This window comes from Acinonyx jubatus, chromosome E3 (assembly GCF_027475565.1).
Source record: "Acinonyx jubatus isolate Ajub_Pintada_27869175 chromosome E3, VMU_Ajub_asm_v1.0, whole genome shotgun sequence".
Lineage (NCBI taxonomy): Eukaryota > Metazoa > Chordata > Mammalia > Carnivora > Felidae > Acinonyx > Acinonyx jubatus.
This window is the reverse complement of record NC_069398.1, coordinates 20118025-20130439: the sequence shown is the minus strand read 5'-3', so window position 1 is coordinate 20130439 and position 12415 is coordinate 20118025. Positions and strand designations below refer to the sequence as shown.

General features: G+C 35.9%; 1 protein-coding gene across 3 annotated transcripts in view; it reads left to right on the top strand.

Annotated features, from left to right (window-relative positions):
* Positions 1 to 12415, top strand: part of SEPTIN14 (septin 14) — a 91841-nt gene that overhangs the window by 24898 nt on the left and 54528 nt on the right. For 2 of the 3 annotated variants that reach the window (XM_053213329.1, XM_015069856.3), the window contains 2 exons: positions 4706 to 4892; positions 7310 to 7471. In XM_053213329.1, coding sequence (XP_053069304.1) covers positions 4706 to 4892; positions 7310 to 7471 — 349 coding nt within the window. The remainder of the gene's footprint in view (positions 1 to 4705; positions 4893 to 7309; positions 7472 to 12415) is intronic. The other variant, XM_053213328.1, reaches the window with a different exon arrangement.

Sequence of the window (12415 nt, the reverse complement as noted above, 5' to 3'; positions counted from 1 at the left end):
CAGAACTCTGTGCTCTCCCCAACCTGCAATCAAGCACGTCTCCTTTCTCTCTGGCTTCCATCCACCACCTGCTTCTACACTGTCTGTGACAAAGCCATCAGGCTGCCAGGTGGCACCTCCATCCTGAGTTTTATCTCAATGGGTCTGTTTCCCAACCCCTCACATCTGAGGGACTGCAGCTTTGACTCACTCCCACACTCTGGGGGAGGGTCTTGCTGAGCAATGGCCAGGTGCTGGTCTGTCCCCAGGAATGTTCATGAGACTGTGCCACTGCCTCTGCCCAGCAACTGTGGCCAGGTGCCAGCCCGCCCCAGAATAAGTTCATGTGATCATATAGCAACAGTGTTTCAAGGATTATGGCAAATCACAACACACATCTGGCACCAGACTTCACCCTTAATGTCCTTGCTCCAACACCAGCAAATGTGGCCATTCTTTGGGTCCACTGGGACCTTTGTCTTTGTGGAGGCCGCACTGCTGCAAATGTCCTCCCAGCAGGGAACTGCCTCTCCCTGTGTGGCCCAAGGACCCCTTGGACCTCTCTTTCTGCTCCTAGGGATTTGTCTTTCCCCCCAGAGCACCACCAGGTATCGACCTGCAGAGTTTCAGACTCTGGGCTCCCCCTCTTTATAGAGTCTGAATGGAATTTAAACCCTCTATTTTCTCCTTTCTCCCTTTTTTGTTCAGTCCCTTGTGGCTGTTTCCACTCTCCCTTTTTCTCTCCAGCTACTTTCCAGGTGTGCTTTGCCCATACTCTCCTCCTGCCCCCATTTTCATCTCTCCACAAGCAAAAACAACTCCCTGCTCTCTGCGGCTTTTCTCTCCCCCAGTTCACCTCTCTGCGCCACATACCTGCTGAGTTCTATGGTTCAGGTTGTGCATATTGTGTTAATCCTCAAATCAGTTTTCTAGGTGTGCAAGAGGGTTTAGTGTTGATCTGGCTGCATTTAAGAGATGAGAGACACAAAAAAAAACCTTCCATGCTGTTCTGCTGCCTTGGCCCCTCCCTTGTAGTTTTCTTCTTTAGTGGAGTCTTTATTTGATTTTGGTATCAGGCTAATGCTGGCCTCAGAGAATGAGTTTGGAGGTTTTCCTTTCTATTATATTTTTGGAATAGTTCGAGAAGAATAGGTACTAACTCTTTAAATGTTTGGTAGAATTCTCCTGGGAAGCCATTTGGCCCTGAAGTTTAGTTTGTTGGGAGTTTTCTGATTACTGTTGCAATTTCTTTGCTGGTTATATGTCTGTTCAAATTTTCTATTCTTTCATGTTTCAGTGGTGGTAGATTATATGTTTCTAGTAATTTATACATTTCTTCCAGGTTGTCCAATTTGTTGGCATATAATGTTTCATAGTATTCTCTGATTATTGTATTTATGTGGTGTTGGTTGTTATTTCTTCCTTTTCATTTGTGATTTTATTTGGGTCCTTTCTCTTTTCTTTATGATAGGTCTGGCTAGGGGGTTATCTATTTTATTAAATTTTTCAATGAACCAGCTCCTGGTTTCATTGATCTGTTTAAAAAATTTTTAGTTTGTATATCATTTATTTTTGTTCTAATCTTTAGTATTTCCCTACTTCTGGCTTTAGCATTCATTTGTTGTCCTTTGGCTAGCTCCTTTAGGTGTAAGGTTTGGTTGTTTATTTGAGATTTTTCTTGCTTCTTAAGGTAGCCTTATATTGCCATATACTTTCCTCTTAGGAAAAGTATACTGCTTTTGCTGCATCCCAAAATTTTGGACCATGGTGTTTTCATTTTCATTTGTTTCCATGTATTTCTTTATTTACTCTTTGATTTCCTGTTTCATCCATTCATTATTTAGTAGCATGTTGTTTATCCTCCATGTATTTGGGCTCTTTCCAGATTTTTTTTTGTTGGGTTGACTTCACATTTTATGGTGTTGTGGTCAGAAAAGATGCAATGTATGATTTCAATGTTTTTGTATTTGTTGAGGCCCGATTTCTGACCTAATATGTGACCTATTCTGGAGAATGTTCCATGTTCAGTTGAAAAGAATGTGTATTCTGATATTATAAAATGGCATGTTCTGAATATATCTGTGAAGTCCATCTGGTCCAGTGTGTCATTCAAAGCCATTGTTTCCTTATTGATTTTCTGTTTACATGATATGTCCATTGGTAAGTGGAGTGTTAAAGTCCGCTATGATTTTGGTATTATTATTGATTAGTTCCTTTATGTTTATTACATATATATATTTGAGTGTTACCATGTCAGGTGCATAACTATTTATAATTGTTATATCTCCTTGTTGGATTATACCTTTTATGATTATATAGTGCCCTTTTTTGTGTCTTGTTACAGTATGTTTTAAAGTCTAGTGTGTCCAATGTAAGTATTACTACTCTGACTTTCTTTTGACATCCATCTGCATGATAAATATTTCTTTCTCCCCTCATTTTCAGTCTGCACGTGACTTTAGCTATAAAATGAATCTCTCGTAGGCAGCATATAGATGAGTCTTTTTTTTAAAAAATATACTCTCACACTCTATGTCTCTTGATTGGAGCATTTAATCCATTTACTTTACAAGTAATTATTGATAGATAAGTATTTAGTGCCATTTTATTACTTGTCATTATGATCCATTCTTGGCTGCGGATTTTACCCATTCAGCACTTTGAATGTATCATGCCACTCCCTTCTGGCTTGTAAAGTTTCTGCTGAAAATTTTCCTGCTAGTCTTATGGACTTTTTCTTGTTAGTTACTGTTTTCTTTTGTCTTGCTTCTTTAAATTTGTTCTTTATCATTGTATTTTGCCAATTTAATTACAATAGGTTTTGCTTCTGGTCTGGTTTTGTTGATTTTGATGACAGTTCTCCATGCCTCTTTGATCTGGAGAGGTGTATTTTTTCCCCCACATTAGGGGAGTTTTCAGCTATTATTTCTTCAAATAAATTTTCTGCCTCCCTTTGTCTCTTCTGCTTTTGGGATTCCTATACTGTGGATGTTATTATGTTTGGTGGAGTCACTGAGTTTCCTAAGTCTATTCTCCTTTTGCACAATTCTTTTTCTCTCTTTTGTTCAGCTTGGTTACTTTCCATTACTCTATCTTCTAGGTCACTAATTTGTTCCTCTGCTTCTTTCATCCTGCTGTTCATTCCATTAAGCATGTTTCTTATTTAGTTTATTGTGTCATTTATTTCTTTTCTTTGTTCCTTATATCTTTGTTAAGAGTTTTACTCATGTATTGCACTCTTTTCTCAATTCCAGTGAATCTTCATGATCATTACTTTAAATTCTCTATCAGGCATGTTCTTTTTATCTGTCCCACTTTGATTTTGCTGTTGCCTTGTCCTATTCTTTCAGTTGGGTAAATTTATTTGTCTCCTGATTTTGTCTGCCTCTCTGTGTCTGTTTGTGTGTGTTAAGAATGTGAGTTATGTCTTCTGCTCTTGAAAGTAGTGACTTTATGAAGAAGAGGTCCCGGAGTGATTTGCTGTGCAGTGTCTCCTATGCACCAGAACCTGGTACTTCAGGAGAATTATCCTTTGTGTGTTGCTTACATCCTGCTTTTGTGTCTGAACCACTCTTCCTTTCAGTTCAGTCATCTGCACTGACTCTCTGCCTATTGTGGACTGTATTTATTCTCTGTGGCATTAGTGGGACTGAGACAGGGCAGCTCTTAAGGGTTCTGCCTGCTGGGGAACGTGGGGGTGGGGCGGCAGTTTTAGCAAATTTGCCTGGTGCCACTAGTCCTATGCTGGATCCCTCAAAGTGCTGGGGCGTTGGGGGGCTGGGCATTAGGGTGGGAAGTTGTGTGAGACTGGGCACAGCATATGGTGATATTTGGGCATGGCTTGGTCAGGTGTGCCATGGTGGATGTGCACCCAGTAGCTGGGTGGGGCTTGTATGCAGCTTGACAAAATTTTCCCTGGGCCCAGGGCTGAGGCTAGCAGGCTTGGAGTGTGAGTGTCCTCAGAATTTTTGGGCATGGCACATTGCTAGCAAGTTATTTAGCTAGTGTCTGTACAGTCTGGCCTCCTGCAGATGGCCCTATGTTTATGTTGGTGGCTGGGGAAGGCAAGTGGCACCTGCCATCTCCTTTGTCTTTGGTGAAGTCCCCTAACATGCTCTGAATAAGTATAAACAGCTGTGTCTCCTGTTTGCCCCTGGTGTATAAATTGCCATTTTTTATGTTGCTTCTATGCACAGGCTGCTGTCTCTTTAAAGGCAACGACACAGCTATCACTAGCCCTCTGGGCTCGCCCAGTGCTGAGCCAGCCAGCAGTTAAAGGTCCAGGTTCCAAGTTCCACTGGTTACACAAACTCAAGAATTCAACCCCTCTGGTTTTTAAAACTGAACTTTATGGGGATTTGTCTTCCCTGTGTGAACTCCCTGGTGCAAGGGCCTATTTCTCTACCCTTCTGCATATGCAGCTCCCTTCCTCCTGTGGGAAGTCTCCCTCCATCATTCTGGCCTGCCTAAACTTTCAGATGCAGCCTCTTCTCTGTATTTAGTTGTGGAGTTTGTTCTGCCAATCTTTGGATCACTCTCTGGTTTATTGACTTGGATGTAGATGATATATATTTGTAAACATGGGATGTAGTGAGCTCAGGGTCCTCCTACTATGTCATCTTCCCAAGCTCCCCCATATTAGCTATTTATTAAGTGGTGAAAAGGCAGACTATAGATGTTATTAATCTTTTATACTAATATGTTGAAATAACCTTTTTTTCCCCAGCTACCAACCTATAGTTGAATATGTAGATGCTCAATTTGAGGCCTATCTTCAAGAAGAATTGAAAATTAAACGTTCCTTCATTGACTACCATGATTCCCGTATACATGTGTGCCTTTACTTCATTTCACCTACAGGACATTCTTTGAAGTCCATTGATCTGTTAACTATGAAGAACATTGACAATAAGGTGTGTTAGGTAAATCCATTAACCTGTCAGGATTTGATAATTATTTTATGATAATATATAATTTGAAGGTATTTGCATACAAGAATTTATTATTTTTTAATATGTTTAATATATTTAAAATATGTTTAATATGTTAAAAGGGATAGCATTACAACATGCCACAAACTTAGTAGTTTAAACAACAGAAGTTAATTTTCTCACAGTAATGGAAAGTAGAAGTCCATGATGAAGATGCTGCCAACATTGTTTTCTTCTGAAACCTTTTTTATTGAGTGGTAGACCATCACCTTCCCAATGTATCTTCACATGTTCTGTACTCTGTGCACGTATCTGATGTCTTTTTGTTGTATGTCTATGTTTCCTCTTCTTTTAAGGATACCAGTTACATTGTATTAGCCCCTATTCTAATGGCTTTATTTTAACTTAATCACCTCTTTCAAGATTCTCCAAATACAGTCTTGTTCTGAGATATTGGGTGTTAGGACCTCAACATATGCATTAAGGGAGGAATGATACATTCAGCCCATAATAGCATTTGATAAATTTCAACCTTAGTTTGCTTTACAGATAAATTTAATTAAGTATGTGTTAGGAAAATAAGATACAGGTTAAAAAATATTTTAAAAAAACTTACAGGTTTTTTCTTGTGATTAAAGGTCATACAGATTGTGGTAATTTGCCTGTATTTGTAAATTTGAATTTATTCTATTGTACTATAAAACAATCCCATTAACATTTACTTGACACCATTGATTGTGTGAAACATGAAGTTTTTATGATCCTGGCTAGTGATCCTATCAGAGGGATTCAGAATGCAGTATGTTCATGTATATTTTTTCCAATAGAAGGTAAATATACATATGAAAGAAACTTCTATTTCATGAGATTCTTTTCTGTACTTTATGAAGTTGAAGAGAGAAGAACTTTTAAAATTTGGTTTCTTTTTATCAAAGAAGGCCTGACTTTTGCTATATATTGTTCAAACTGGAAAGAAATTTTGTACCTAATCATATATGTCACCAAGTTGTTGAAAGAAGTTAGATTTTTACTTAAAATCAAGAGCTGACCTAATTTCTTTATTATTGGTGTATTCAATAGACTGAGGCACAAAGTTTTATTTTTAATCTTATGGGTAGCTGTTATCATCAAAGAATTTCCAGATATAGAAAATTGCTATTTTTTTCCGCAAGGACATTACATAAAGGGGTGGGTAACCATGCCTATGTGTCTGTTGTCTTCTAGGTTGCTCAGTTCCCTTCTGCAATAAGTGACTTTCATTCCTCAAATCTGAACACCTAACAAATTAACATGGAAAATTTCCACTTGTTATGTGTTAAGGATTTACTATCATTAGAGGATAGCTTTCTCAGCAGTATAATCCAAGATATTTATGTTAGACTTGAATCTATCTTAGTAGTTGTCTGTTTTTTACCGTGGAAACTATTATTTAAGTTTCAAAAGCTAGATAAAAATTTGAACATCAATGTTATATTGAAGCCCTAGATTTGTACAAGGATTTTTTAAAATGTATTTGAAGAATCTAAAACAAAAGCAAAATACATAGAACTGATTCTTATGCATTCACACTATATCACAAGCCTTGACATTATGTAGCTATGATTTAATAAAATATCTTAGTTTAACAGTAATAAAACATGTTTTAGAATTTTGCATATTTTTACTTTCTGCAAAGTTTAATTATTAAGATATAAATGCATGGAGACAGGAGGGATCATGTTGTAGAACTATGAAGAAAAGTTTATGAATAAAATTTCAACCTCAAATATGCAATATGGAAATAGTGCCTTTTACAAAATATGAATGAAGAGTTTTGTGAGCAAGATATTACACAAATGTATACATACATTCAGCCTTTAGAGTATGGTAACAAAAAAAAGTCTATTATTTTTACGTGGTCTTTGGAAAACAGAAGCAAATACATCTGCAAAGACATGTAGGTAGATCAAGGATCTGTGAAAATGGGACATTGATTAAGATGAATTTATGAAGAAGGTGATGCAAATGAATGACAGGTAGATGGACAAAATAAATCTCATATATAGTTTTGATGAAAGGTCTCTTCTGTCTTTTAGCACTCAGTTTAATAAGAAATCAAATCGATAATGAGTTAAATAGACTATTTCATTATACCACTTACACTTTACTAACTCCAAATGTGTTGAAAGTATAAGAAAGTTTGAGAAAAAAAGTTTGAAACTTTTAAACCTGAATTCTGAGAAAAGATTCATCTTCAAAAGTACTGATGATTTTGGGAAGCAATTTTGTAATGAAGGTATGGTAGCCACTGACCATCTAGTTGTAAAAATTTATTGTCAGAGTGAGGTTTTGACTGTAAAAATTCCAGGATTAACAACACATCCTCAATGGTGATATTTTATTTGCTTCTTTATTTACAGGTGAACATTATACCATTGATTGCCAAAGCAGATACAATTTCTAAAAACGACTTACAGAAATTCAAGTGTAAAATAGTGAGTGAATTGGTTAGTAATGGCATCCAGATATATCAGTTCCCAACAGATGATGAAACTACTGCTCAGGTGAATTCCTCAATGAATGTAAGCTTCTAACTATTGAATATCATTTCTATTTTGTGTGGGAATAAAAATATAATTTATAAGTAACAATATTAGTAATAAATTGTCACTCGTATCTGACAAAGAGACTTTAAATAAGGCATTTTCCCCCAAAATTTATTGTGGGAAACCTTGCCTTGTCTTCCCTTCCCCTCCCATCTTCCCTTCCCTTCCCTTCCCTTCCCTTCCCTTCCCTTCCCTTCCCTTCTTCTCTTCTCCCACCTGTCAGACCTTGCCACCGATGCTAAGCAACTACTAATCAACTCTCTATGTAGATTTTTTTGTTATGGAATTAGCATATGAATAAATTTAATAATATTTGGTCTCTTCGTGTACATATTGGCTATTAGTATGTCTTCCCACGAGAAATGTTTGCTTATATCCTTTTTACAAGGATTGGAAAATGGAAAAAACATCCATTTTTTAATTGAAGTTTTGTCTTTTTTATCATTGAATTGTAAGTTTTTTTATATATTCTGGATACAAGTTCCTTATGAGAAATATGGCTTGCAAGTACTTTCTTCCAAGCTGTTGGTCATTTCCTCACTTTCTTTTTGCTATCATTTGAAACACAAAAGGTTTAATTTTGATGAAGTCCAATTTATGTATTTTTGTTATTGTTACTTGTATCTTTGGTGTCATATCTAAGAATATTTTGCAAAATCCAAGGTAATAAATATTTACCTTCTTCTAAGAGTTTGAAAATTATAGTAAAATACACATAGCATGAAAGTTACCATCTTAAATATTCTACACTGTACAGTGGAGTTGTATTATACATTCACATTTTTGTGCTCCCATCACCATTATCTATTTACAGAACCCTTTTTATCTTGTAAAACTGAAGTCCTGTATCTAAGAAACAGTAACTCCACATTACCCTTCCCTTTAGCCCCTGGAAACCACCATTGTACTTTCTATCTATAAATTTGACTACTCAAGGTACTTCCTGAAAACACAATTATATAATATTTGTCCTTTAATGGATGTACAAATAACTCTTTGAATTATTTAGAATATATTCCAAGAAGTGGAATTGTTAGATTTTATGGTAATTATATGTTTAGTTTTTTTTTGAAGAACTGTCATACTGTTTTCATAGTGTCTGCACTATTTTTCATTATCAACTATAGTGTGCAAGCATTCCAGTTTCTCTACATCCTAACCAATGCTTGTTATTTTCTATTTTTTTAAATAGCTAATCTTAATGGATATGAAGTGGCATCTCATTGTAGTTTTTATTTGAATTTTCCTAATGATTATGTATGTTAAGCATCTTTTATTGTGCTTTTGGTATTTGTATACTTTCAGTGGAGAAATATGTACATTTCCATTCTATTTAGTTGTCTAATTTGTTGGTGTTCAGTTGTTCATAATATTCATTTATAATTATTTTTATTTCTGAAATGTTGGTAGTAATGTGTCTCTTTCATTTCTGATTCTAATAATTTGAATCTCCTTTTTTACCTTGGTTGATAGAGCTAAAGTTTGGTCAATTTTGTTGTTTTTTTCCCCAAAGAACCCACTTTAAATTTCTTTGATTTTCCTATATCTTATTATTCCTTATGTCATTAATTCCCAATGGAACCAGTATTATTTTCTTCCTTCTGTCTGCTTTAGGTTTAGCTCTTTCTTCTTTTGTAACTGTCTTAAAATGAATGGTTAATTTGTGGATTTGACGTCTATCTTCTTTCTTTATAGGGATTTATGGCTATAAATTTCCATCTAGTCATTGCTTTGGCTACCTCACACAATTTTTTTTAGTATTTTTATTGTATTTTATTATTATTTTTATTGTTTTTATTTTAATTTCAGCATATTTAACATATAGTGTTCTATTAGCTTCAGGTGTACAATATAGTGATTCAACAACTCTATTCATCACCCAGAGCTCATCAGGACAAGTGTACTCCTTCATCCCCATCGCCTATTTAACCCATCCACTACCTAACTCTCCTCTGGTAACCATCAGTTTGTTCTCTATAATTAAGAGTCTCCTTCTTGGTTTCTTCCTCCCTCTTTTTTCCCTTTGCTCATTTGTTTTGTTTCTTAAATTTCACATTAATGAAATCATATGGTATTTGTCTTTCTCTGATTTATTTCACTTCTCATTATACTCTCTAGCTCCATCCATGTTATTGCAAATGGCAAGATTTCATTCTTTTTTATACCTGAAAATATTCCATTGTATATATGTATATATGTGTATATGTATATCTCTATCATTTACCTATCATCCATCTATTGTCTACATATCTATCACTTGCTCTTTATTCATCAATCGATGGACACTTGGGTTTCTTTCAAATCTTGACTATTATAAACAATGCTGCTATAAACATTGGGGTGCATATATCTCTTTGAATTAGTATTTTAGTATTTCTTGAGTAAATACCTTGTAGTGTGATTACTGATAAGTGTGATTAACTCTTTGAGGAACCTCCATACCATTTTCCACCATGGCTGAATCACTGCATTCTCACCAAACAGTGCACAAGTATTCCTTTTTTTCCACATACTTGCCAACACTTGTTTCTGACAGGTGTGAGACAGTATACCATTGTAGTTTCGATTTGCATTTCCCTGATGAATGATGTTGAGCATCTTTTCATGTGTCTGTTGACTATCTGAGTGTTTTCTTTGGAGAAATGTCTGTTCATATATTCTGTCCATTTTTAATTAGATTATTTGTTTTCTTGGGTGTTGAGTTTTATAAGTCCTTTATATAATTTGGATACTAAACCTTTAGCAGATATGTCATTTGCAAATATCTTCTCCAATTCTGTAGCTTGGCTTTTAGTTTTATTGTTTTCTTTCCTGTACAGAAGCTTTTTATTTTTTAATTTTTATTTTATTAAAAACTTGTTTTTAATGTTTATTTTTGAGAGAGAGAGAGAGAGAGAGGAAACGAGCAGGGGAAGGGCAGATAGAGGGAGACACATAATCTGAAGCAGGCTCCAGGGTTGAGTTGTCAGGGTAGAGCCCCACGCAGGGCTCAAACTCACAGACTGCAAGATCATGACCTGAGCCAAAGTCAATAGCTTAATTGACTAAGCCATCCAGGTGTCCCTGCAGAAAGTCTTTATTATGAGGTAGTCCTACTAGATTATTTTTGCTTTTATTTCCCTTGCTTCAGAGGACATATCTAGACAAATGTTGCTATGGCCCATGTCAGAGAAATTATCGTCTATGCTGCCTTCTTGCTTTATGGTTTCAGGTCTCACGTTTAAATCTTTAGTCCATTTTGGGGCACCTGGGTGGCTCATTTGGTTAAATGGCTGACTTCAGCTCAGGTCATAATCTCATGGTCCGTGAGTTCGAGTCCTATGTTGGGCTCTGTGTTGACAACTCGGAGCCTGGAGCCAGCTTTGGATTCTGTGTCTCCCTCTTTCTCTGCTCCTCCGCTGCTTGTGCTCCGTCAGTCTCTGTCTCTCAAAAAAAATGTTTAAAACATTTTTTTAAATCTTTAGTCCATTTTGAATTTATTTTTATGCATGGTGTAAGAAAGTGGAACCAGTATCATTCTTTTGCATATAGCTGTTCACTTTTCCAAACACCAGTGGCTGAAGAGACTATCGTTCCTTTTTGTGTGTGTGTGCTATTTATTTATAATTAAATTTTTATTTTAAATTTACATCCAAATTAGTTAGCATATAGTGCAACAATGATTTCAGGAGTAGATTCCTTAGTGCCCCTTACCCATTTAGCCCATACCCCCTCCAGTAACCCTCTGTTTGTTTTCCATATTTAAGAGTCTCTTATGTTTTGTCCCCCTCCCTGTTTTTATACGGTTTTTGTTTCCCTTCCCTTATGTTCATCTGTTCTGTGTCTTAAAGTCCTCATATGAGTGAAGTCATAGATATTTGTCTTTCTCTGACTAATTTTGCTTGGTATAATACCCTCCAGTTCCATCCATGTAGTTTCAAATGGCAAGATTTCATTCTTTTTGATTGCCAAGTAATACTCCATTGTGTGTATGTGTGTGTGTGTATATATATATATATATATATGTGTATATATATATATGTGTATATATATATATACATACATATCACATCACATATATATATCACATCACAGATATATATATATACATACATATATATATATATCACATCTTCTATATCCATTCATCTATCGATGGACATTTGGGCTCTTTGCATACTTTCGCTATTGTTGATAGTGCTGCTATAAACATGGGGATGCATGTGTTCCTTTGAAACAGCACACCTGTATCCCTTAGATAAATACCTAGTAGTGCAATTGCTGGGTCGTAGGGTAGTTCTTTTTTCAGATTTTTGAGGAACCTCCATACTGTTTTCCAGAGTGGCTGCACCAGCTTGCATTCCCACCAACAATGCAAAAGAGATCCTCTTTCTCTGCATCCTTGCCAACATCTGTTGTTGCCTGAGTTGTTAATGTCAGCCATTCTGACAGGTGGTATCTCATTGTGAGATGAGGTGGTATCTCATTGTGGTTTTGATTTGTATTTCCCTGATGATGAGTGATGTGGAGCATTTTCTTATGTGTTGGTTGGCCATCTGGATGTCTTCTTTGGAGAATTGACTATTCATGTCTTTTGCCCATTTCTTCACTGGATCATTTGTTTTTTGGGTGTTGAATTTGAGAAGTTCTTTATAGATTTGGGATACTAACCCTTTAGCTGATACATTGTTTGCAAATATCTTCTCCCATTCTGTCGGTTGCCTTTTAGTTTTGCGGATTGTTTCCTTTGCTGTGCAGAAGCTTTTTATTTTCATGAGGTCCCAGTAGTTCATTTTTGCTTTTGTTTCCCTTGCCTCTGGAGATGTATTGACTAAGAAGTTGCTATGGCCAAGGTCAAAGAGGTTTTTGCCTGCTTTCTCCTCGAGGATTTTGATGGCTTCCAGTCTTACATTGAGGTCTTTCATCTATTTTGAGTTTATT